The sequence below is a fragment of the Bufo gargarizans genome, chromosome 3 (genome assembly GCF_014858855.1).
Source record: "Bufo gargarizans isolate SCDJY-AF-19 chromosome 3, ASM1485885v1, whole genome shotgun sequence".
In the NCBI taxonomy this organism is placed as follows: Eukaryota; Metazoa; Chordata; class Amphibia; order Anura; family Bufonidae; genus Bufo; species Bufo gargarizans.
Window position 1 is genome coordinate 289766551 of NC_058082.1, and position 25940 is coordinate 289792490.

Sequence of the window (25940 nt, forward strand, 5' to 3'; positions counted from 1 at the left end):
TTCCAAAAATGTGGTCACTTTTTTGAGTTTCTACTGTAGGGGTGCAACAGGGCGGCTTCAAATGGGACATGGCATCTGAAAACCAGTTCAGCTAAATTTGCCTTCCAAAAACCATATGGCGTTCCTTTCCTACTGCGCCCTGCCGTGTGCCCGTACAGCAGTTTACGATCACATGTGGGGTGTTTCTGTAAACCGCAGAAACAGGGTAATAAATATTGAGTTTTTATTTGGCTGTTAACCCTTGCTTTGCTACTGGAAAAAATTGATTAAAATGTAAAATCTGTGAAATGTGAAATTCTGAAATGTCATCTGCATTTTCCATTAATTCTTGTGGAACACCTAAAGGGTTAACAAGTTTGTAAAAATCAGTTTTGAATACCTTGAGGGGGTGTAGTTTCTAAAATGGGGTCATTTTTGGGTGGTTTCTATTATGAAAGCCTCACAAAGTGACTTCAGACCTGAACTTAAAAAGTGGGTTTTGGAAATTTTCTGAAAAATTTCAAGATTAGCTTACAAACTTCTAAGCCTTCTAAGATCCCCAAAAATAAAATGTCATTTTCAAAATGATCCAAACATGAAGTAGACATATGGGGAATGTTAAGTAATTACTATTTTTGGAGGTATTACTATCTATTATAAAAGTAGAGAAATTGACATTTGGAAATTTGCTAATTTTCTGAACTTTTTTGTACATTTTGTATTTGTTTATAAATAAAAATGATTATTTTTGTAACTCATTTTTACCACTGTCATGAAGTACGACATGTGATGAGAAAACAGTCTCAGAATGGCCTGTATAAGTAAAAAGCGTTTTAAAGTCATCACCACATAAAGCGACATGTCAGATTTGCAAAAAAGATGAGAAGTTAGTGGAAACAGTACGAGTGTGGTTGGACTGTAGCAAGGAATTTGAACAGACAGGAGGAGAGCAAAATCTTGATGAAGCTAGTGGCACATATTTTTGTAAACCTGGTAATCATGTTGGGCTGCGGAAGCCACCGCCCTATAATGGCACAGAGAAGAAAAGAAGTGGGTGGGTCTGTAATGTATGTTGTCAGCAAAGTCCCACCTTCCGAGAGACGTGTTTTGCCTGTGGTGCTCCACACCCACATAGTCACACCCCTATAAGCCCCAAGCTTGTCCTCCCAGTCCCTGCCGATGCCCACGGCTGGACCATTAATCTCCTTTAGCACTGATCCTCCCGTCGCCCCTGTAATCTCACCAGTGGCTCCGTTATATCCCATGATAAATCCAGACGGCACGTTTATGGCCCCTAGTAATCCCCCTCCTGCCTCAATCATGATAGGGGGGGGCAGTCATAAGTACCTGAGCAAGAGAATCCAGACAGTGTTGCTGGTCCTGTAGACTGAAACATACAGACCCCTAAGCGACCACCCCCAATAGACTATAGTGGCTCCGGCACCCAACCCTTGAGCCTCCCCAGACCAACTCTGCTCCAGGAAAAGATTAATTAATTACAAAGGAATATGCAAGCTTTAGAAAGGGGTAATCTCCGAGCTGTCAACGAGGCCACTGTCCTCAAGACACCTCCTCGCTGGCATCCCACCCACCGCCATTACTTTCACCGTCATTGATCTGGCCAATGCATTATTTTCTGTTCCCTTACATGAAGACTGTCAATTCCTTTTTGCTTTCACTCATGCTGGAAAACCGTACACCTGGACTGTTAGGCCTCAAGGGGCCCAAAACAGCCCTTCCTGCTTCAGCAAGGCTATGTCTTCTGTTCGGCAACCCTGGCAGTCAGACCACCCGGAAGTGGAACTTCTGGAATATGTGGATGACCTACTCCTCCGTTTCTCTGCAAGTCTGCCTATCAATGTCTGTTTCCCTTCTCCAGTTCCTGGCTTCTGCTGGCTGTCTAATCTCACAAGCCAAATTGCAGCTGTGTCTCTCCAAAGTTGTCTTCCTAGGTCATTGTATCTCTCAAGGTAGTAAGCACTTCACTGATGCCAGGAAAAGACCATCTTTGACATCTAAGTCCCGGACACCCCTCATCAGCTGCAAACCATTCTGGGACTCATCTCCTACTGCAGACCCTGGATCCCTGATGCTTCAGTCCTAATGCAGCCCCTATATAACTGTATACCCCACAATGCTACTACTCCTTTCAAGATGACAATGGAGGCCGGAGAAGCCCTTCAGACATTGAAGACCGTCATTGCATCTACCCCTGGTCTTGGCATCCCCAACTACAACCTTCCTTTCCGACTGTATATCATGGAACGTCAGGGCCACGCGACTGGAGTCCTTACTCAAACTCATGGTGGCCACAATAGGCCCCTGGGTTACTATTCTAAGCGACTTGACCCCGTAGCCAGAGCTGCCCCTTCCTGTGTCAGAGCAGTCAATGCTGCCAGCTCTCTTCTGGAAGTCACATCTGACGTTGTGCTTGGTCACCCCCTCACATTTCTGCTATCCTCCAGCAGACTCAACCTAAACACCTCACTGCACAGCGCCACCTACGGTTCTGCTCCTGCTAGATAATGTCACCATTCAGAGATGCCACATCCTCAACCCTGCTGCACTCCTTCCTCTTCCAAGGGGGGAGTATACTGGAGAATCTGAATATTGTATTGATCTACATGCTTAAGAGGATCTTCAGGAAGATGAACTATGGACCTCAACCAACTCTCTTTACAAAGAACAAGATCAAGATTGCATCACAATGATGGAAGGTGAAGTAGGGACACCACCATCAGTCCAAGACACTCCTCTGACAAAGCCGCATTGGACTCTCTTTGTAGATGGCTCAAGGTATGTCGACAACAAAGGGAAGTTCCATACAGGCATGGCGGTCACTAGTGAGCATGAGGCGCTGTGTGCAAGACAATTGAGCCCAAACCAGTCAGCATAGGAGGCTGAACTCATTGCCCTCACTGACGCCTGCCTCATGGCAAAAGACTCTACTGCCAATATCTACACAGACTCTAAATATGCCTTTGGAGTGGTTCATGACTTTGGAGTAATATGGAAAGCCCGGGATTACATCACAGCCGCAGGAACCAAAATCAAGATTGCTTCAGCAGTAGCGGCTCTAATGGCAGCAGTACTCCTGCCCACCCAAGTGGCAGTGATCAAGGTAAAGGCCCATACTCGAGCTGACACCTCTGAGGCCAGAGGAAACACTGTAGATGACCAAGCAGCCAAGAAAGCATCAGTGGAAGAGAAAAGAGTCCAGTCAGACCGGATTATGGTAGCACAGGAAGACCTGGAACAAAAAGAAGTCACATGGGACCTACTAAAAACAAATGCAGAAACAGGCCACTCCCATGGAAAAGGAAACCTGGTTGAAAGTCAGCCCTCGAAGAAGAATCTGGACACAAGGAAAGAGAGTGTGCCTACCCAGGGCCCTCTATCCCTTAATAGCCTCAGTGGCTCATAGGCCCGCCCACCAATCCAAAACCATCATGAAAGAACTAATTGACAAAATATGGGAGGCCCGAGGAATCAGTTTAGTCCTGGTAAGACATACCCAGTCTTGCCTCATTTGTGCCGAGTGCAACCCAGGCAGGACTGAACCCACGACCCACCAAGTTCCTTTCCAGAGCCCTGTACCCATTCCAAAGGATCCAAATCGACCACATCCAGATACCAATGTGCCAAGGGTTTCAATATGTGCTAGTAGTGATAGACTTGTTCTCTGGGTGGCCAGAAGCCTACCCCGTCCGAAACCAGACAGCATCCACCAGCTAAGAAACTAATGCAGGAAACTGTTTGTAGGTTCAAGGTACCTGAGGTCATTGAGAGTGATCAGGGTCCAGCATTCACTGCTAGTCTAACCCAAGAGGTCTGGAAGATGGTAGAGTCACACCTAGCGTTTTCAGACCCCTCACCGACCCCAAAGCAGCGGCAAAGTTGAAAGACTGAAATAAAAAATGCTGAAGAAGACCAGGGAGACACGGCTTAATTGGGTTCAGTGCTTGCCTATAACACTCTTTTCAGTTAGGCACACACCAAGGCCCCCACACAAAGTGACCCCATACGAGATCCTATTTGTGACAGGGCCAAGAATGGGACAGTATTTTCCGCAGCAGCTACAAATGCATTATGAATCTGTTGCAAAATATGTGATAGCATTGAGCAAACAATTGTCTAACATACATGCACAAGTTCTCTCTTCCATTCCAGATCCAGACTCCCTAGAAGAAAGCCACACTCTGAAACCTGGAGAGTGGGTGGTAGTCAAGAAACACATCAGAAGCACCCTCAAACCACGATACGAGGGACCCTACCAAGTGCTGTTAACTACCCCAACTTCCGTGAAACTCGAAGGGAGACCCACCTGGATCCACGCCTCACACTGTAAAAGAGTAAATGCCGTCCTGACGACCCCGGAATAATAAGCAATGAGAATCCACCTACTTATCATGACTTTGACCGTAGGCATATCCGCAGTGTTCACGCCACTGGGTGATGAATGGGACAATTCACTGATACGGCACCATCGAATTCTAGTCCAGGGGTTGAAGGAGACTGAAACTCTTAGAGATTGTTGGATCTGTACCCACAGTCCCGTGAGCTCAGCCAGTATGCCTTATTTTGTAATACCCCTGGACCTTTATGAACAGATTGACCTGTCTAACTCTACTATCTTTCTCACTAACATATACAAAGTTAAATCCAGTAAAGATAAGGACAGGGAGGTGCCCTTGCTTGTCGCAGGGTGGGCAGGTGCCCCATGGCTCATGGTAAACAGATCAGGACCCTCGATAGATCATAGCTCTACCCCTGGCAAGAGGGATACTGGGCTAATGTCACATGTTTCCCTAGATGGACATAGAAACATAGAATGTATCGGCAGATAAGAACCATTTGGCCCATCTAATCTGCCCAATATACAGAATACTATGAATAGCCCATGGCCCTATCTTATATGAAGGGTGGCCTTATGCCTATCCCATGCATGCTTAAACTCCTTCACTGTATTTGCAGCTACCACTTCTTCAGGAAGGCTATTCCATGTGTCCACAAGTCTCATCTTGCTTCCAAGCTATACATGTTAAGGTCCTTTAATCTTTCCTAGTAAGTTTTATCCTGCAATCCATGTACTAGTTTAGTAGCTCTTCTCTGAACTCTCTCCAAAGTATCAATATCCTTCTGGAGATATGGTCTCCAGTACTGCGCACAATACTCCAAATGAGGTCTCACTAGTGCTCTGTAGAGCGGCATGAGCACCTCCCTCTTTCTACTAGTAATGCCTCTCCCTATACACTCAAGCATTCTGCTAGCATTTCCTGCTGCTCTATGACATTGTCTGCATACCTTTAAGTCTTCTGAAATCATGACCCCTAAATCCCTTTCATCAGATACTGAGGTTAGGACTGTATCACTGATTTTATATTCTGCTCTTGGGTTTTTATGCCCCAGGTGCATTATCTTGCACTTATCAACATAAAATATTAGTTGCCAGATTTTTGACCATTCCTCTAGTTTTCCTAAATCCTTTTCCATTTGGTGTATCCCTCCAGGAACATCAACCCTGTTACAACTCTTTGTGCCATCGAGGCCTTCTGCAATTTCGCTGATAAAGATATTAAACAATATGGGTCCTAGAACAGACCCCTGAGGTACCCCACTGGTAACAAGACCATGGTCTGAATATACTCCATTGACTACAACCCTCTGTTGTCTGTGCCTCAGCCACTGCCTAATCCATTCAACAATATGGGAGTCCAAGCTTAAAGACTGCAATTTATTGATAAGCCTTCTATGTGGGACAGTATCAAAAGCCTTACTAAAGTCTAGATAAGCGATGTCTACTGCACCTCCGCCATCTATTATTTTAGTCACCCAATCAAAAAAAAAAAAAAATAAGATTAGTTTCACATGATCTCCCTGAAGTAAACCCATGCTGTTTTTCATCTTTCAATCCATGGGATTTTAGATGTTCCACAATCCTCTCCTTAAGTATGGTTTCCAGGCTTACTCTAGTTGCCCGATTGCTCCCTACTACCTTTCTTGTGAATGGGCACATTTGCTAATTTCCAATCTTTTGGGACGACTCCTGTTACCAGTGATTGGTTAAATAAATCTGTTAATGGTTTTGCTAGTTCACCGCTAAGCTCTTTTAATAGCTTTGGGTGTATCCTATCAGGCCCCTGTGACTTATTCGTATTAATTTTAGACAGCTGATTTAGAACGTCTTCCTCTGTAAAGACACATGCATCCAAATATTCACTAGTCTTCCTCCCTAACTGAGGTCCTTTTCCTTAATTTTCCCTTGTAAAAACTGAACAGAAGTATTCATTTTGGCAGTCAGCTAGTTCTTTACCTTCTTCCATATACCTTCCTTCTTTTTTTTTTCCATATTTCTTTATTGAAGTAAGAAATCACTTGTACAGCAATAGATAACACGACAGCGCATCGTACAAGAAGGCATCAAAGCATAGTGTACAGACGATACTGATGAAAATGTGATTTCTCGCTTCACAATTTTATAATTTTGTGCCCCAATTCCCCTCCCTCCCACAACCCATATCCCCCCCCCCCTTTCCCCCCAACCCTGAACACCAATCCAAAACCATCGTAATTGAAATGGGCTCGGCCCACGACTATTCTCCCCTCCTCTAGCAGCACACCCGGCCCGGCGCCAGATCATAGAGCCAATCGCCCTAACTTGTCCGCTAGTTGAGCTTTTAAATACCATCCTGTGAACTTGAATGGGGCTATGAGTTCCTGGATTTCAACATCAGACAGTAGTTTCTCTACAAACCTCCTCCATTTTTTTATAAACTTCTCAACCAAACGCTCCTTATCTTGTTCTACTTCCAGCCTTTCCAAATAAAGAACATTTTTCATCGTCCCTATGACCTCCTCCCACACTGGTGCTTCCTTTCCTAACCAGTGCCGCAAGAGAGATTTCTTCACCGACATTAGCAGGAGATGAATACACGGCTTAGCGACTAACAACCCCATCTCCTCACCCTGGTTCTTAGTTACATAGTGGAATATACATTGCTGCGGTGAGAAACCCACCTCATCACCCCAAATGTCTTCTATAGATTTCACGGCCTGTTTCCATAACGGTTGCACTTTTGGACATTCCCATATGGCATGTAATAAACCTGCCTTCGAGAGGCCACACTTAGGACATTCCCGCAGATAATGAGCAGGGGCATCTTGATAGGATAGATTGAAGGCGTACGTCGCTCTATGTATGAGTCTCAGTTGCGTCTCTCTCCATTGTTCATTGTACGTCGCCCTCCTGACCAATTCCATACCCTCCCTCAACTTCTTTGCTATATTTGGGTCAAATAATTCCCTTTCCCAGGGTTTGTAAGCCCCTTTCACCAAACCTATGGTCTGAATACTATGGAGTCTACAGTGCAGCTCAGAGAGAGGCATGTGAGAGCCATCCTTGCCTAGCAGAGCCGCAAACCACGCTAGCCTATCCGAGTCGCCCACGGATTTTGCCTGCGCATTACAGTAGCTTTTAATTTGCTGAAAGGGGAGATAATGGGCATCCTGTAAGTCAAACCGCGCCTTTACCTGGTCCCAAGCTAACCAGTGGAGACTGGGAGTGTGTAATAGGTCTTGAAGAATCCTTATATTTTTTTCCCTCCATATCAGGAACATACTACACTCCCTGCCCTGAGGGAACGCCGGCAGTGACCATAATGGTAACCTGGGTGACAAATAGTAGGGAAGCCCATAAATCTTCCTAATTGCCTTCCACGCCATTATGGTATCCTTTAATAAAATAGACTGCCTAATTGACACCGGTATGTCTTTCATCCTGGTGTGTAATAGGGCCTCTAGATTTTCCCCCTCCGCTAATTCCCTTTCAATGGTAATCGCCGAATAGTGTCTCGTGCCCCACACCCAATAGCGCACATGCCTGAAAAGCGACGCCAGGTTATAGTGACGAATATTCGGCAATTGCAACCCCCCTTCATCCTTCAGTAATGTTAATTTAGCGTAGGCTATGCGAGGCCTCTTCGTCTTCCAGAGAAAGCGGTTAAACACTCTCTGCATCCTGACAACATCAGTGTGCTTCAGCAGCAATGGAATAGTCTGAAGTGGGTAGAGTAGCTTTGGGAAACTTACCATTTTGATTAAGTGCGCCCTCCCACACACCGACAAGGGTAATTCCTGCCATTTCTCTAATTCATTCTCTATTTTGAGGAATAGAGGGGGATAATTCAAATTATATATTGACGCTGGGGTGCGACCTATCTTAATGCCCAAATAGGTCAGATAGTCCCTCCGGACTTCCACCCTATTTTGTAAACGTTTCGCTACCGGCGACCGTTGGTCCAGGAATAGGAGCTGGCTTTTTCCCACGTTAACTCTATACCCCGTGGCCCTGCCGTACAGATTCAAAGCCTCTAGAGTCCTTTCTAACTGAAGTTCCGGGGAACCAAGATATAGCAAGATGTCGTCAGCAAAGCAACTGACTTTGAGCACCTTGGCCCCTATCTTGATGTCCTCAAAGATGTCCGAATTAATCAGCCATCTCGCCAAGAGTTCCATTGCTAAGTTGAAAAGCAACGGGGACAAAGGGCATCCCTGCCGCGTACCCTTCTCCAGCGTAATTGGTTCAGATAGAAAGCCCGGAACACTCACTCGTGCCTGGGGGTTACCATAGAGAGCTTTCAGAAAATTCCAGAAGCGCCCCATGATGTTGACTCTATCCAGGACCATATCCAACCATTGCCAGTCGACATTATCAAATGCCTTCTCGGCATCTACTGCCAATAACGCTGGAGAAGGCCCACTTTTAGAATCCCCATATCTACTTAGGACTGCTAGGACCTTGCGTATATTAGTTACCGCAGACCTACCCTTCATGAACCCTACCTGGTGTGAGCCAATTAGGTCAGGTATGCAAATGGATAACCTATTGGCTAGAATTTTTGACAGAATCTTGACATCCTGATTGATCAATGAAATCGGTCTATAAGCGCTGGGCTGCGTCAGATCTCTACCCGGCTTCGGGAGGACCTTAATATAGGCCATTTTGCCCGAGTCGGGTAAGCTACCCCCTGCCATGATGTTATTAAACAGTCCAATCAACGTCGAGGAAAGTTCTGGGATCATGGCCTTGTAGAATTCCGCCGGGAACCCATCAGGACACGGAGCCTTACAATTTGACAGGGATTTGATTGTCGTCTCTAGCTCCTCCTCAGTAACATCCTGACTTAGCGTTTCCACCGCCTTGTTTGTCAATCGTGGCAAGCCCACCCTCTCTAAGAGATCCCTCGCTTCATGGGAACGGGGGGGGATCCCCTGCATATAATGCTCGGAAATAGTCTCCTAGTATCTCCACGAATGGGCGTGTGAGATTAGCTAATAGCCGACCAGCCTACACGAAAAAACTTAGCTTTCTGGTAATCTCCAAACCACTTCTCCTTACTTTCCTGACAATAGTCAAAATTATGTTTGGCCGTGACCCATAGAACTTTGTTGGGGGCTGTAGGGTTTTGTAAGAACTGAGTGTATGACTCCCGTACTCTCCGAGTGGCATCATCAAACTTCTGTCTCGCCTACTTCTTTTTCCCTATCGAATAAGACATTATTCGGCCCCTAAGTACCGCCTTAGCCGCATCCCAGAATAGGTTTTGATTGGTCGCCTGCTCTGCATTATCCTGGACAAGTGCTGAGGCATTTTCCATGTAAAGTCCTGCCCCCTGGGGACCGTATCCACTAGTTCCATTACTACTGGGGCATGGTCCGAGATTAACAAGTCCAGGATCTCTACTAGTTTGACTCTGGATAACATCCTCGGAGATGACAAGAGATAATCAATCCGGGACCATGACCCCTGAGCATGGGAAAAGTGAGTATACTCGCGATCCACCGGGTGATGGTATCGCCAGGTATCACATAGGCCTGTATTTTGTAACAAAGGGAGCAACGTCTGGGTCCGTTTAGGCTGAGAATCCTTCTCAAGGGCCCCTCGCTTCCTATCCTCCTGCTCGTTGTGCACCCTATTGAAATCTCCCGCCACTAATAACATTGGTGAATCCTCTCCCAGGATGTCCTTCTCCAAGGACTTATAAAAGGCAGACTGAGAGGTATTGGGGGCATAGACATTATGCAAGACTATCTGTCCTATCGGGGAATCCAAACATACTCGCATCCATCTCCCTTGATTGTCAGTGGATATGGAAGAAATATCATAGCGTAAACGTTTGTGGAACAGGACCATAATGCCCGCCTTTTTACCCACTGAAGGAGAACCCACTACCTGACCCACCCATAATCTACGCATCCTATCAAAATCAGCCTCTTCCAAATGGGTCTCCTGCAGGAATGCCACATCTATATTGAGTTTTTTGAGGTGGCGCAGCACCGCCATTCGCTTCGTAGGGGATCGCAACCCCTTAACATTCCACGAGGCTACCCGCATACTACTGACACTGAGTTCGCGTTCTCAGCAGGAGAAACCATCAGGAACAGGTAAAAAACTGGTATCACATATTGGCACCGAGACATCTGTGATCAAACCCCATCAAGATTGGTGTTCAAACCCAGCCCCCCCCCCATACCCCCCTACCCAACCCCACAACTTTAGTAACTCAATTGTCGACTTCACTTTTTTCGCACATCTAACGGTGTAGTAGTTGTCACTACCAACTTCAGACCGAAACATTAACCCTCTCCTACAGTACACCGTTCACCGACCCATAAACCTCGGCATAATCAAAGAAATCAACACATTAACATGAATGAAACATGAAGTCCGATGCTATCTCACGTGACCCTCCAGGGTGACCTAGGCAGACGTGGACGATGCTCGGGACTGTCCATGTTCAGCTCTGATCCCCTTCCCGAGGATCCAGATCTATATCTCTGGGCTCCGATCTCCCCGACCTCTGGCTGGCTCCTCTACCTCTGCCCGAGGAAGTTGAACGCTGGGAGGACAACGGCATAAAATCGGCGAACATTGGGTCTGATTCCAGCGCCCCCACTGCTTCTCCCGGCGACAGGAAAGTGTCCACCGTCCCATCTTGACGAAAAATCCTTAGAGTTGCAGGGTACTGTAAGGCGAACTTGACCTTATTTCGGGCTAGAGCAGAGCAGACTTGCGAGAATTCCCTCCTGCGCTTGGCTACTTCTGCAGAGTAATCGCTGAATAGGAGGATCCTGCTGCCCCGAATCATTAAGGGCCACGCATTGCGTCGGAATTTCGCCAGGATAGCTTCCTTCGCGGCATAGTTCAAATATTTAACAATCGCGGCTCTAGGTCTCGTATTACTGTTCCTCTGTCCTGAGGATAATGGCGGCCCCAAGCGGTGAGCTCTCTCCACCGTGCAAGTGCCCCGCAGACCCAACGCTTGTGGGATCTCTACCTCACATATATCCGCCAGTTGATTCGGAGGGATCGATTCTGGGAGGCCTATGATCCGCAGGTTACTCCTCCTGGATCTGTTCTCTAAGTCGTCTAACTTCTCCTTTAGGTAATGGTTGTCACGCAGGAGATCCCGGACGCTACTCCGAGCCTTTGCCAGATCATCCTCCACTAGTGCCACTCTCTGTTCCACTTCTGCGATCTGTGAGGTATGCTGTGCCACATCAGACTGCAATTGCTGCAGGGCCGACGAGACCGTGGCTTCCAGCGAGGCTTTAATGTCTGGTGCAAGGAGTTTAGCCACTTCTATGGCCATAGACTTGCATGAGGCTGTTAACTCCTCAGCCGAGGTGAGACAGCCCTCTCCTTCTTCCTCATCTGAACCCGATGCCTCTGCACTTTTCTGGGTCGACTGAGAGGATGAGCGGGTGAACCTGTGGCGTTTCTCAGCCGCCGGCACCATCTTGCCCCTGGCTTTCAGGTCGTCCCCTGGCGGGAGCGGTGTCCGCGGTTCCTTCTGAGAACCGCCTCTGACAACGAATTTCTCCATAAGCGACCCCTACAACTCTAGGGGATTCTGTGGGTACCTTCCGGCCCCGGAGTGCGGCGGTTCTCAAGGTGTTCGGGTCGGTCAAACGGAGAGCTCCTTACACGCGTCTCTCCATTTGCGCGCCGGAACCGGAAGTCATACCTTCCTTCTTTTGTTTTTAATTTGGTAATTCCTTGTTTTAGTTTCCTTTTTTCATTTATGTATCTGAAGAATGTCTTATTCTCTTCTGCCTGTGCTTTAGAAGCTCTTATAACTTGCTTGGCCTCTCTCTGCCTAATCTTATAAATTTCCCTGTCATCCTCATTTTTTTGTTTTTGTTCAAATTCTTTTATTAGAAAGAGCCAATATAAGAACATTACAATGAAAAGCAGTCCGATTGCAAGTCGAGGCCGAGTACCGTATTTGTATACATTCAGACAATCGCATTTACTATATGCAAATACATTTTAGAGAAATGGATGAGGAAACATAACTCAAGATCCCGACTTCCATTGTAATAGAATCTCATAATCTCAGCAACGGGTGGAGAGGTGTAGAAAGCTCCAACTTATACTGCACAAAAAAAGATAACAAACAAGGACAAGACCACATAGGGAAAGGAGGGAAAGGGGAGGGGATTCCCTGATAATACAAGTAGTGGTATAACGAACAGTATCGAGTAATTCCTAAGATGCACAGACCTCAGGTGGAATACTCCCTAGCTTAGACGAAACTATTGGTGCAGTCAAAGATAATGGAATTCTGCATGAAGGGTGTAGTCTCCCTAGGAACTGGAGACATCTCTATTTAGCCAAGTGACAAAATCAGGAGATCCCTTGAACAGGATCCAAGGAGTAAAAAAAAAAATTAAAACTTGGTGGAGTTACCCAGATCCTCCGCCCTATCCTCGTTTTTTTTCTTTTTATAATTACTAAATGCTATCTTTTTGTTTTTAATGATTTTGGCCACTTCTGCTGAGTACCACAGTGGTCTCTTCCTTTTTTTGCTTTTACTGACTACCCTAATGCAATTATCTGTTGTTTTCAATAGTGCCACTTTTAAGTAGTCCCATTTCTCCTGGACTCCATTGAAACTGTTCCAATCTGATAGAGACTCGTATACCTCTAATCTAATTTTAGAAAAGTCAGTTTTTCTAAAATCTAAAACTTTTATTTTTGTGTGGTGTGACTCAGTCACTGTACATAGCAAACCACACTGACAGGTGATTACTAGATCCCAAGCTTTCCCCTACAATAATACCGTATTTTTCGCCCTATAAGACGCACCGGCCCATAAGACGCACCTAGGTTTTTGGGGAGGAAAATAAGAAAAAAAATATTTTTAACCAAAAGGTGTGCTGTGTGTTTGGTGGGTTTGGAACTAATGGTGGTCTGTGGATGGCACTATTACTGGGGATCTGTGGATGACTGACACTGTTATGGGGGGGGATCTGTGGATGACAGACACTGTTATGGGGGAATCTGTGGATGACGGACACTGTTATGGGGGAATCTGTGGATGACGGACACTGTTATGGGGGAATCTGTGGATGACGGACACTGTTATGGGGGAATCTGTGGATGACGGACACTGTTATGGGGGAATCTGTGGATGACGGACACTGTTATGGGGGAATCTGTGGATGACGGACACTGTTATGGGGGAATCTGTGGATGACGGACACTGTTATGGGGGAATCTGTGGATGACGGACACTGTTATGGGGGAATCTGTGGATGACGGACACTGTTATGGGGGAATCTGTGGATGACGGACACTGTTATGGGGGAATATGTGGATGACGGAAACTGTTATGGGGGGGATCTGTGGATGACGGACACTGTTATAGGGGGATCTGTGGATGACGGACACTGTTATAGGGGGGATCTGTGGATGACGGACACTGTTATAGGGGGGATCTGTGGATGACGGACACTGTTATTGGGGGATCTGTGGATGACGGACACTTTTATGGGGGGGATCTGTGGATGACGGACACTGTTATGGGGGGATCTGTGGATGACGGACACTGTTATGGGGGGATCTGTGGATGACGGACACTGTTATGGGGGGATCTGTGGATGACAGACACTGTTATGGGGGGATCTGTGGATAACTGACACTGTTATGGGGGGATCTGTGGATAACTGACACTGTTATGGGGGGGGGATCTGTGGCTTGCACTGTTACAGGGGGGGGGGACTGTGGCTGACACTGTTACAGGGGGGGATCTGTGGATGGCACTGTTACAGGGGGGATCCGTGGATGGCACTGTTATGGGCTGGGGGGGGGGGGGGTCTGTGGGTGGCACTGTTATATATGTGCCATCCACAGACCCCCCCAGCCCATAACAGTGCCATGCACAGACCCCCCCCCCCCCAGCCCATAACAGTGCCATTCACAGATCCCCCCCCCCCCCCCCTGTAACAGTGCCATCCACAGATCGCAATCCGAACCAATTTACATAATTGCTATTCCTAAACACACCTTGTACCGTAGGCCCAAAGATAACACACCCAGACCAAACGGCAAGCCACATGTTGTAGAAATGAGCATTCCCAATAAAAGTTCTCAGTACCCGTTTCATATATCCCGTGGTAGTGCAGATGTGGGATCATTTGGTGGTAGCAACTGATTATCTAGATGATTAAACATGGGAAGTGATCAGACATATGAATACCTCGAACATCGTGCAGAACCAGTTGATCGTTGTCACCAACCAATACACATTAGTTCTAGACTATGTTAAAGCTAAACATGGAGGTATGTGCCAGGTTGTGGGACCCGCATGTTGCCATTACATAGACCCGCGGGGTAATTTGCAAGTTAAGGTGGGTCTAGAGAAAATGGCGGATCTAAGGGATAAATGGCTGGACACACATAAAGCTGATAAAGATACATGGTGGTCTGATACATTCTCCGTTCTTAACTCCGACAAGTGGTTTAAAGGTATTGGGGGTTGGCTCATGGGAACTGTCCAAGGAATATTACAGGTAGCCCTATTACAATTGATAATATATATGGTAATTAAGCTTGTTCTTACTTGCGTGACCCGCCTTTCAAAAAGAATAAAGAAAACTGATGAGCAGCCTATCATGCTTCTCTACGATGAGGAAGAACAAAAGGAAACGCCATTCAACGCGCTTCCCCCACCCAGCTATGATGCCGTGCAGAGATAGGGTAAGATAAATCCCAGGGTACTACCATAGGCCCTGAAACCGGGAGCTTAACTATTAGAGATAAGTTGTCGCCACTGCAGGTGAAGAGGATACAAAGGGTATGCACAATGTATTCACTAGGCTTTAGGGATAGCCTACAATCGAGTTTCCAAGGGGGGACTGTTATGGACTATTGAAACAGTATGGATAGTTACTTGCTTTATACACTTGTGTCACTCTGCTCAGACACCGCTTAGTAGTTGAAAAATACTGCTTCCTGGATGTACCACCAGGCGCACACAGCTTTCCCACTATCTTGAAGATGGGGGGGGGGGAAATGAGCGCATTCCAAAGCCCAAGGTACATGTCAATGAGGGGGCTACAGAGCTGCGCTGTTAGATGATTTCTTAAGTCAGCCTGATGAAAAAGAAGTGCAAGATTAACCCCTTGAATGCTTGCTATTGCTTCCCAGTAACCAATAAAAATGCACCACATTTAGTCACCTCAAGCCGGGAGGGAATATTCTGTGTGAACACTTACAATTAAAGTAGAGATTTACTTTGACTCCAATGGGTGTGTCAGAGTTTGAGTTCTCTGTGCACGTTAAGACAATTTTCTACTAATTTGGAGCAGTACATCAACCTACCTGGTATCTTGACCAGATCCAAAACAATTACAAGAAGCCTTAAGATTCACTTCAGTAAGGCGGTTCCTTCCTATTTAAGTGTATAGGAAGAAGCGGTCTTATAGAAGTGAGCGGGATGGCTTCTTGTAATTACACATGCTCACCGCTGCAATGTCAACGGCGAGCAGGGAAACAATGAACGCCTTCTTTCCAACCAGCTGAACGGCCTATCCTGAAGATGGTCATCAATATTAAAATCCCGGAAAAACGGGAGTTTAAATTCTCAGGAGAATCTGGTAATACAGGCTCATGACTACCCTTGACACACTCAGATCAGGAATTAACATGTCACATGTTTATATGTCCTTCTACATTTATTTAGGAATTTGCCAGTCAGATCTCTCGGGTTCATCACATTCATGGACTGGATACCCCAAAGCGGGTATGTGTGCCACCATGCTACAATTTGTCTTATATATGCAAGTTTTTCTCTAATAGAATGGCCCCAAATGTGCACTACATAACAGTTTTCTTTATAAGCTAGAAGGGTAATGAGGTAAACTTAAGAAATCATTCTGCGCAGCAAATGCAGTTCTTACCTTATTATCTAACAGTGGTAAAAAAAATAAAATAAAATAAAATGAAATATATGCAATACCATATCAAATAGGACCGTAAATATACACTATCAGGACAAAGCCTGCTAAAACCTTGCACTGGTGATTCGTTCTGTCACAGAGCAAATTTACTTTATGCAGCCTACAGCACCCTCTTGTGCCATCAAGCTAAATATTCAGGCACTTTCTTCAAATTCCTGAATTCTATTTCATACATTAATATCAAAACTGGAAACATGAAATACTAAAATAAAACAGAGAAAGAGAGAGACATTCTTGTTTACATACTTTCTAGCTTAAAGAAGGAAAATTCATTAACTAAAATAACATGGCATCATGAAAGACAGAAGTCATGGTTTTCTGCAGTTTAAGCTAAATAAAAAGACGTTTGTATGTGTAGAAAATGAATCATTCAGATGCTCCAGTAGATTAATTTGAAGGTAATCTGTCACCATGATCTTAGACTATTATCAGCAGTTTACATGAGCAGTATTGCAGATATTGCAGTCTAGATTGCCATTTTTTATTTTCATACAGCCCTCTAGTACCCCTGCTGTCAGCCCTCAAAGCTGCGTTGTAAACCCAGTCCAGACTCACCTGTTATGCCAACATAATGGAGAGGACTCCTAACCTTGACAGTGGGAGAATAGATGGGAATATAAAGATAAAAAAAATAGCTATCTGGAGTCCACACCTGCAGTACGACTCATGTATTACCAAAACCTGGCATGTATGCCAAAAAGTGGCTGGATCACCGCCGATCCTCATTACATTCAATCGAGATCATGCGGTGAACTAGTAAATCTAGCAATGCTGGATCCGGTGAACTCCGCCAAGCTGTTCTCTGCCGGAAACGTTTACCAGAGATGTAAACGCAGCCTTACATATTCATATTTCGCTTTTCACTATGTGTGAGTTAGTTGCTACTAACCTGCTTTGAAGAAGATGCTGCAGAATCATCAGATGCATATGGAACGGGAGGTTTTTGCTGTTTGCAACAACTAGGGGATAAACTGCTGTTGCCATCATTTTCATCATCATCAATATAATGAACCCCTTTCTCAAAACAGCGTCGCTTTCGCGTCTGCAATATAGGACAGATTTTTAAGCAACAGGAGAGATAAAACTGATAAAAGGACAGATAAAACTTTCTAGCTAGCCAAATTTCAAACAAGTAACATAAAAATTAAAGGTATCTAATTTTCTTGGTTAATGTTGTCTACTGGATGTGTCCCAATCATAATTTTAAATGGGATACTAAAAAAAAAAAAAAAAAAAAACACAACACTTTAGACAGCTGCTGGTTGACAGCTTTTCCTCCTGACCCCACCCCCACCCCAACCCTTCGCCCGATAAGCATGCTCGCCTGAGTCTCAGACTCTCATGTGCTCAAGAGATGTTTATGTCCCTTGGAAACAAAGGATCGGGTATGTTGAAAAGAAACATGACCGATGTTTCTTTCCCCCATAATCTGCCACTAGAAAGAGTGGGGACACCAGCAATTATTCTGTCGCAATGAAAATCAGATTGTCATTGACTGCTGGATTTTAAAAGTCCCAGTTTTGACTGCATGCAGTGGTAACGCCATGTACAAACATAGCAGATCATTTCTATGGTGGAGATGACTTGAAAACAAAATTCACATTTGGTAATTGTGGACTCTGCAAGGCCTTTTCCTTTGCATCACAATGGGAAAAAAGTGGCTCCAAATTCAGAAGAAATCTTTGACAATCCATAGCATGCTCTTCAATCCACTCAGAGTATAAAGGGTCTACAGGACTGTGGCTAGTATATTCTAAGGATCGGTGGAGGTCCCAGGGGTCGGCCCACCATTGACTATAAAGTGACAGCATATCCTAGTAATATGCCATCATATTATTCAATGCTGTAGAGGCACACTGCAATTGGCAGTGCCAGCAAGGACTTGTCAGGAGTAGTCAATTTAATATAAATTTGCAGCACACAGCTTTTTTTGTATGCAATTTATGGCATTTTATTCATGTTACATCACATGATCTAGTTATATCTCACAAGCAAAATTTAATCACATGTATTAGATTTGGCGACCAGACGTTTCGGCCTGTCAAGGCCTTCCTCGGCAGTCTATTATCTCAATGCAGCTCCTACGGTCAAGTATCATGGTGATCCAGCGCTACTTGACCGTAGAAGACTTGCCTGAATGCCGGATCCGGCATTTTTTTTCCATAGGAATGTATTAGTGCCGGAAAAAGGTAAAAAAAAAAAAAAAAAAAAGGTCAAACTAATAAATGCCGGATCCGTTTTGCCGGATGACACCAGGAAGACGAATCCGGCATTTTTCTGACTGATCAGGCATTTTTAAGACTGATCAGGATCCTGATCAGTCTTAAAATGCCATCAGTTGGCATACATTTTGCTGGATCCGGCAGGCAGTTCCGGCGACGGAACTGCTTGCCAGATCACTCTGCCACAAGTGTGAAAGTAGCCTAACATGAATAAAATGCCATAAATTGCAGACAAAAAAAAGCTGTGTGCCGCAAATTTCTATTAAATCATATTATGCAATGGGAATAGCCTTTGGTCTATTTCCTAGGAATATTTTGCTTTGTTTTATAGTTGCGGTATACATTTAAAACGGTGTAAGATAAATGATCAACTGGCGCTACACCATATATAGGATCGCAGCGGTGTTATAGCAGTCCCGTGCTTGCTATGGAGGATACTGTGCAGGCTAGCTGTACAGATCACAAATGTATATATGAAAAATAAATGTAACACTGCGCGCTACCGATAAATGTATTAGATATATTAAAATATATTAAAATGAGCAGCCGACAAACTGCAGAGCCATCTACCGCTCAAACATGCGATGCCACAGACGCGCTATAAAGTATCCAAGTCCTACCTTACCTTAAGGCACGTGTGTTTGTACAGATGCAACGTTCTGCAGCGGTCCTCCTCTTGTATTCTCTGTATAGAGCAGGAGAAGCGGATCCAAGGGGAGGGGATGGCCAGCATAGGCTAGTATTGTATTTATATTACGATAAGTATTGGGAATATAGCCCCGGCCGGTGGCAAAGTATTCCCGTTACCTGTTGGTTAGTGCTCACGTCTGAGCGAGTGACGTCACCGCGCTGCTCATTTTAATATATCTAATACATTTATCGGTAGCGCGCAGTGTTAGATTTATTTTTCATATATACATTTAAAACGGACCAGCAGAGGATGAAGATCTCCCTTAAGCAACTTTTAAGATTATGAACACATAATTACTTTTACATAGGTGCAGTTTTATCTTGCCCAACCCACTAAATAAATGTACACTAACAATTATTTTGCCCACATATGGCAGTGGTAAATGAGTACGCCATTATAAGTCATTGTATTCGTCATTTTTAACTTTAATTGAACATTAGCAAAATAGCTGTTAGGGAGAAACAATTATGTTATAGACTGCAGCAATTCACCGTCCATTGTCAAACACAAAGTCATCTGTCTCTCTGACACATCAATGTGCACAGAAATAATGAAGCCATTTGTAATGGGGAGCAGTAGTAACTAAGTATGATAGACGAGGTATGTTGTGACCTGACTAAACCACAACTAATCAGAAAAGACAATAAGGATGTAAATATACAGTTCTCTGTAAACGGTATGTTTTAATACCTGCAGCTCACTGGGGGAAGTGAGGCTTCGTTTTCTTTCAGTCTGAAAATCATCATCATCATCTGTAGCAACAGAAGCTTTTTTCTTAGCAGATAATTTTGCAGCAAGTGTAGTTTGGTGATTGAATGACTCTACAAAAATAATATACACACGTATTAAAGCACTGAATAAAAATGGTTTCAGGTGACTTTTCAGAATAAGCTAGTAGGTATCTACAAGCCACTATTGCATGAAGCGCACACAGAAACTGGGACATTCTGCTCCCCTATCTCTCTACAGAAGTCTCAGAAGAAGCAGCAGCTGAATGAGTACTGAGCAGTGTAGCTATGAATTCCGCACTGGACTGAGATAGAACACCAAATCTTTGATTCCTTGTTTCTATTGGTTTGCAAACACAGGAGCTGGTACCGTAGCTTGGAAGGAGCATGGGACATTTATAATTTTTGCTGTACAGGTGGGACTTTACAGCAAATTACCGCTGCAGTCAATCTCATTGTCCTCAGTGTTCTAAGATTGTGCCCGCAGAGCATGGTGCAGAAAAAATGGTGAGTATAAGATGATTTTCTTTTTATTTTAGGCCAAGATTTTTATTTATCTTAAACCCTTCAAGTACTTGCCAAGCATGCCTGCAGCATGCACTACTGAATGTATCTACTTCTGCCTAAAGTTATAAAATATAAAAAAAGACACATAACTTTAAATCTATATAAATTGCCACATAAACTAAAATATATTATAGAATCTCCCAAACTATCCCCCATAAGGATGAAAATTGATGAAATTACCTATGGCAAGTTGTTGACATCCCTAAAGGTGATTACATTACATTCAGTGATATTTTTTTATAATATCCTGAGAAGCCTGATTATCACGTTAGGTACAAAGTACACTCTGATCAGAGATTTAGAGTAACAAAGGAAAAAGTTTGGGTAGAACTGTTCTACTGGCATCTCCCAAATAAATTTGTATTTAATTGCAGAAGAAAAAAATGTTAGAAGATGCTGATGTTAACCATTTGTGTACTAAAAGAAGGGCAAATATATTATCTTACCATTTGGAGTTGACAAAAGGCCACTAGAAGACGACCCAGCTCCATCGCTAGAAGTGGAAGCAGATGCAGCGCTTTTTTGGGGAGGGTTTGAATGACATGTGCAACTACAATGTTGAGGTTCTTCCTTTTTCCACTCTTTATCATTTGCGCCTTTGTCAACAGGCTTTCCTACAGCAGAAATAAACAGATAGAAATTTTTTTTTTTTTTTTTTTTATTAAGGTACAGTCTTCAGAAGCTGCTGACAATTTCTCAAGCTGAAGGTAAATTGTAAACTTCAACAAATCAGGTATCTACTTACAAGCAGCCACATTCAATTTTTAAAAGAGAAGCCCAGCATATGAAAATAAATCTTAAATGGTAAATAAACTCTGCCCCTTCAGATTTCATCAGTTCTGTTTGGCTTTTCGAGCGTTTGGAGCATAGTTGGGCTACTTTCACACTGGCGTTTTGGCTTTCCGTTTGCGAGATCCGTTCAGGGCTCTCACAAGCGGTCCAAACGGATTAGTCTTGCCGCAATGCATTCTGAATGGAAAAGGATTCGCTCAGAATGCATCAGTTTGCATCTGTTCAGTTACCATTCCGCTCTGGAGGCGGACACCAAAACGCTGCCTGCAGTGTATTTCTGTCCGCCATGTGGTGTGGAGCAATCTGACACAATAGAAAACGGATCCGTCCCCCTTTGACTTTCAATGGTGTTTAAGACAGATCTGTCATGGCTATAGAAGACATAATTACAACCAGATCTGTTCATGACGGAGGAATGCAGTTGTATTTTTGTAACAGAAGCGTTTTTGCAGATCCATGACGGATCCGCAAAAACCGCTAGTTTGAAAGTAGCCTTACATAGAAAGTATATTGGATCCGTACTTCTCAAACTTTAAAAGCCGAGGAGGGCTGATGAGAGGCAAAAGAGCAGAGTGCTGAGCAGCACTTCTGCCCCATCACGTTTAAAAAAAAAAACGTGAAAACCTTTAAAAGAGGTTTTCAAGATTTCAAAAAAATACTAAAAGCAAGGGAAAGGTAAAATAAAAATGAACATACTCATCTGGTAGATACCCGTCAATCCAGTGCAAATGCTCCAACAGTCTCTGTTGGTCTCTGCTTACAATGACATGCGCGTGACAACAGCAGCCAATCAATGAGCACAGCATTGATGCATGCATGTGACTGGCTGCAGAGGTGATATATGCATGTACGGCATGCCATCACTGCAGGACAAGTCACAATGACCCAAAAAATTATTTCCTAGGGACACTGGGGGAGATTCATCAAACTGGTGTAAAGTAGAACTGACTTCTACTTTACACCGTTCATTTTTCGCAGCTCCTTTGGAAAATGAAAGGTGGAATCTGATTGGATGCTATGGGCAAGTAAGCCAGTTCTACTTTATACCAGTTTGATAAATTTCCCCCTATATGTTTTTTTCTCTTTAATCTGGAATCAATGGCCTGTGTCCCAATTGATCCTCTGGACAATTTTATACCAGGAGCACTGGAAATTAAGAAGAGTAATGAACCCGTTAAATATCTAGGCATTCAAATAACCCCAAATCCTAAGGAATATGTCCAGCTGAATGTGATTCCCAAAATACAAGAAATTAGGAAGAAAATAGATGTTTGGAAAAAATTATATGTTTCGATGGCAGGTTGGATTTTCTTTGTGAAAATGTGTCTACTACCTTCCCTGTAATATAGAACTATATTCTGTGGAATGCACCGGCAACAATCCCTAAAAAAATATTTAAAATAATAGCTAGTCTTTTAATAGACTTGATATGGCGAGGGAAAAAAACAAGGATAAAAGCACAAATATTGCGTATCCAGAGAGAGCGAGAGGGAGGGTGGACTATCAGTCCCAGACTTGGAACTTTATTTTATCTCCTGACATATAAAAAACATGATAACATGGAGTAATACGCAAAGCTATAAGTCCATGATAGCAGGGATAAATGGAAGGCTAGAGAACTGTACTATCTTCCAGCTTATAGAAGCGGGTGTTTTGGCACAACAGGGAAGTAGAAAGATACCGCTATTTGAGCTGATGGAAAAGGTTTGGAAGGAAGCAAGGGCTTTATGGACCCAGGCTGGACTCCATGCTGACACCCTCCTGTGGGATAATACCCACCTAATAGAACTAAAGGCAAATGAACAAGAGATTTGGTGGAAGCATGGAATCTATAAACTGAGCCAAGTATGGAGACATGGGGATATAATACTATTCAAAGATCTTAAAAAGGAGTATGGTCTGAGTAAGAAAAAAATTTGTTTTTTTCATCTACAACTAAAAAAAGTATTGAGAAAGCTGCTGGGGAGGGGTACACAAATTGTGGCCCTTCCACAGCCGCTAGTTGATATTTCTGGATTAACAACAGGGGGGAAATTAGTTTCTAAAATATATCAATGTCTGTTACAACAAAAGACTAAGAAAATAGCAGCTAACAGTTTAATGCATAAATGGCAAGATGATATAAACCCCCAGCGAGAAGAGTTCTGGGATTTGGCTATACAGGAAAAAAATAGGATCTCAAAGAACTTTTCCCATAGAATTATCCAATTTAATATACTATATAGTCTTTATTATTCCCCCAAGTTTTTAATGAAGTGCTATAAACCTAAAGTCTTTAGATGTTTAAAGTGTGGGGAGATATGGGTGGACGATGTTCGCATACTTTGGACATGTCTAAAGACCCAAGAGTTCTGGAGAAAGGTTAGGGATAGAATAGAGCAATACCATCGGATTAAAGTCCCTAGCCAATTTGAGATATGTACATTGGGGGTGATGGATAAAATGGACATCCCTCAACATCGAGAAATAGCTTCCAAATTACTTTTTCAAGCTAGGAAGTGTATTATTCGACACTGGGGAGGTAAAGCATATTAGAATTTCACTTGTTTGCGAGGAATCTCATCTGGTAAACAATAAGAAAAAATATAGATTTTCTAGAAGATGGCAGAAATGGTTGGTATAGTGACTTTCTCTGAGAAGATGGGAACTATCATGAGTTGGGACGGAGGTGAGGGAGAGAGGATGATTAGAGGAGCGAGGTGAGAGGAGTGAGTGGCTTGTGTAATTTTACTTTATTTATTTTTTTTCTCTCTCTTTATGAGAGAAGTGGCCAACGAATAAGGGCAGCGGGTGGGGTATGTTATGAATTATTAAATGTTATTAAACTAAAAGATTGTAAAAATTATTTTGTATGTCAAAAAAATATAATAAAGATTTATAAAAGAAAAAAAATCTGGAATCAATGAGATGGATTATCAGATAGCCCTAGAAACTCACTTACGGGTAAAGAGCATTCAGGAATAAAGCCCCAAATAAAAAAATTAAAAAAGTTAACACAAAATGAATATTATAATATTTGTTATTTCATTAGAATTTCCTTCTGTTTCCAGCCTTGTTAAATTCTGGACTATTGTATGCTGCGTTAAAAGAATTTCACTTATAATCTCAAATTTTTCATTTCATTAGAAATTGTACATTTAGAACTACAAAAAAACTATAAAGTAAAATAATTAATAGTTTGAACAATTAACCCTAATAAAAACAAAAACATTTTTGTAAACAGCCTTGTGTGTTATAAATATTCAACTTATTCAAAACCAATTTTACAAACTTTGTTAACCCTTTAGGTGTTCCACAAGAATGAAAGGAAAATGGAGGTAAAATTTCAAAATGTCACTTTTTGGGCAGATTTTCCATCTTAATCTATTTTTCCCTGTAACAAACACAGCAAGGTTTAACAGCCAAAAAACACTCAATATTTATTACCCTGATTCTGCAGTTTACAGAAACACCCCATATGTGGTCATAAACTGATGTATGGGTACACGGCAGGGTGCAGAGGGAAAGGAGCTCCATATGGATTTTGGAGGGCAGATTTCACTAGGATAATTTTAAGTTGCCACGTCACATTTGAAGACCCCCTAATCACCCCTAGAGTGGAAATTCCCAAAAAGTGTCCCCATTTTGTAAACTACGGGATGAGGTGATGGTTTTATTGGTACTATTTTGGCGTACATGATTTTTCATTGCTCGATATTACGCTTTTTAGGCTTTTTTTATTTTTAGGCAAGGTAACCAAAAAATGGCACAGTTTTTATTTTTAGTTTTTTACGGAGTTCTCCTGACAGGATAGATCATGTGTTGCTTTTATAGAGCAGGTTGATACGGACGCGACAATACCAAATGTGTGTATTTTTTGGTGTTTCAGTTTTACAATAAAGCATTTTTTAAAACAAAAATAATGTTTTTGTGTCTTCATTTTCTGAAAGCTACATTTCTTTTATTTTTCTGCCAATCGTCTTGTGCAGGGGCTCTTTTTTTGCAGGAAGAGCTGAAATTTTTTTGGTACCATTTTTTATGATTTTTTGATAATTCAATATGACACTTTTTGGCGGCAAGGTGGCCAAAAAAAAATTGCTATCTTTGGCAGTTTTTATTTATTATTTTCAACTGAGGGGGTAGAGCATGTGATATTTTTATAGAGCAGGTTTTTACAGAAACGGAGATACCTAATAAAAACATTTTAGAAAAAATCATGTTTTAGCATTTTCATTTTCTGAAGGCCATTTTTTTTTTTTTTTTTTTTGGGAGATTGTCTTATGTACTGGATCATTTTTTGCAGAAAAGGATGACAGTTTGATTGGTACTATTTTGGGTTGCATATGGCTTTTTGATCTCTTGGTATTACACTTTTTGTGATGAAAGGTGACAAAAAAGGCATTTTTTGCATAGTTTTTTTTTTTTTATGATGTTCAACTTTGGCTTCTTGCAGATGAGTGTGTGCGGATTAGGTCCGGATGCGTTGCGAATGCGTTCAGTGAAAAATACACAATTTAGCAAACAAAGTCATTCAGTTTTGTTTGAGATCGCGTTCAGTTGTTATCGCGCGGGTGCAATGCGTTTTTGACGCGCATGATAAAAAACTGAAGGTCTCAACATCTCTTAGCAACCATCAGTGAAAAACGCATCGCATCCGCACTTGCAAGCGGATGCGAG

The 25940-nt window shown here is 43.1% G+C and overlaps 1 protein-coding gene across 2 annotated transcripts in view; it reads right to left on the bottom strand.

The window, feature by feature from the left end:
* Positions 1–25940, bottom strand: part of BRIP1 (BRCA1 interacting helicase 1) — a 298550-nt gene that overhangs the window by 251811 nt on the left and 20799 nt on the right. For both annotated transcript variants that reach the window (XM_044285209.1, XM_044285208.1), the window contains exons 4-6: positions 20939–21106; positions 19888–20018; positions 17174–17326 (exon numbers count right to left, since the gene is read on the bottom strand). In XM_044285209.1, the coding sequence (XP_044141144.1) occupies positions 17174–17326; positions 19888–20018; positions 20939–21106 (452 nt within the window). The remainder of the gene's footprint in view (positions 1–17173; positions 17327–19887; positions 20019–20938; positions 21107–25940) is intronic.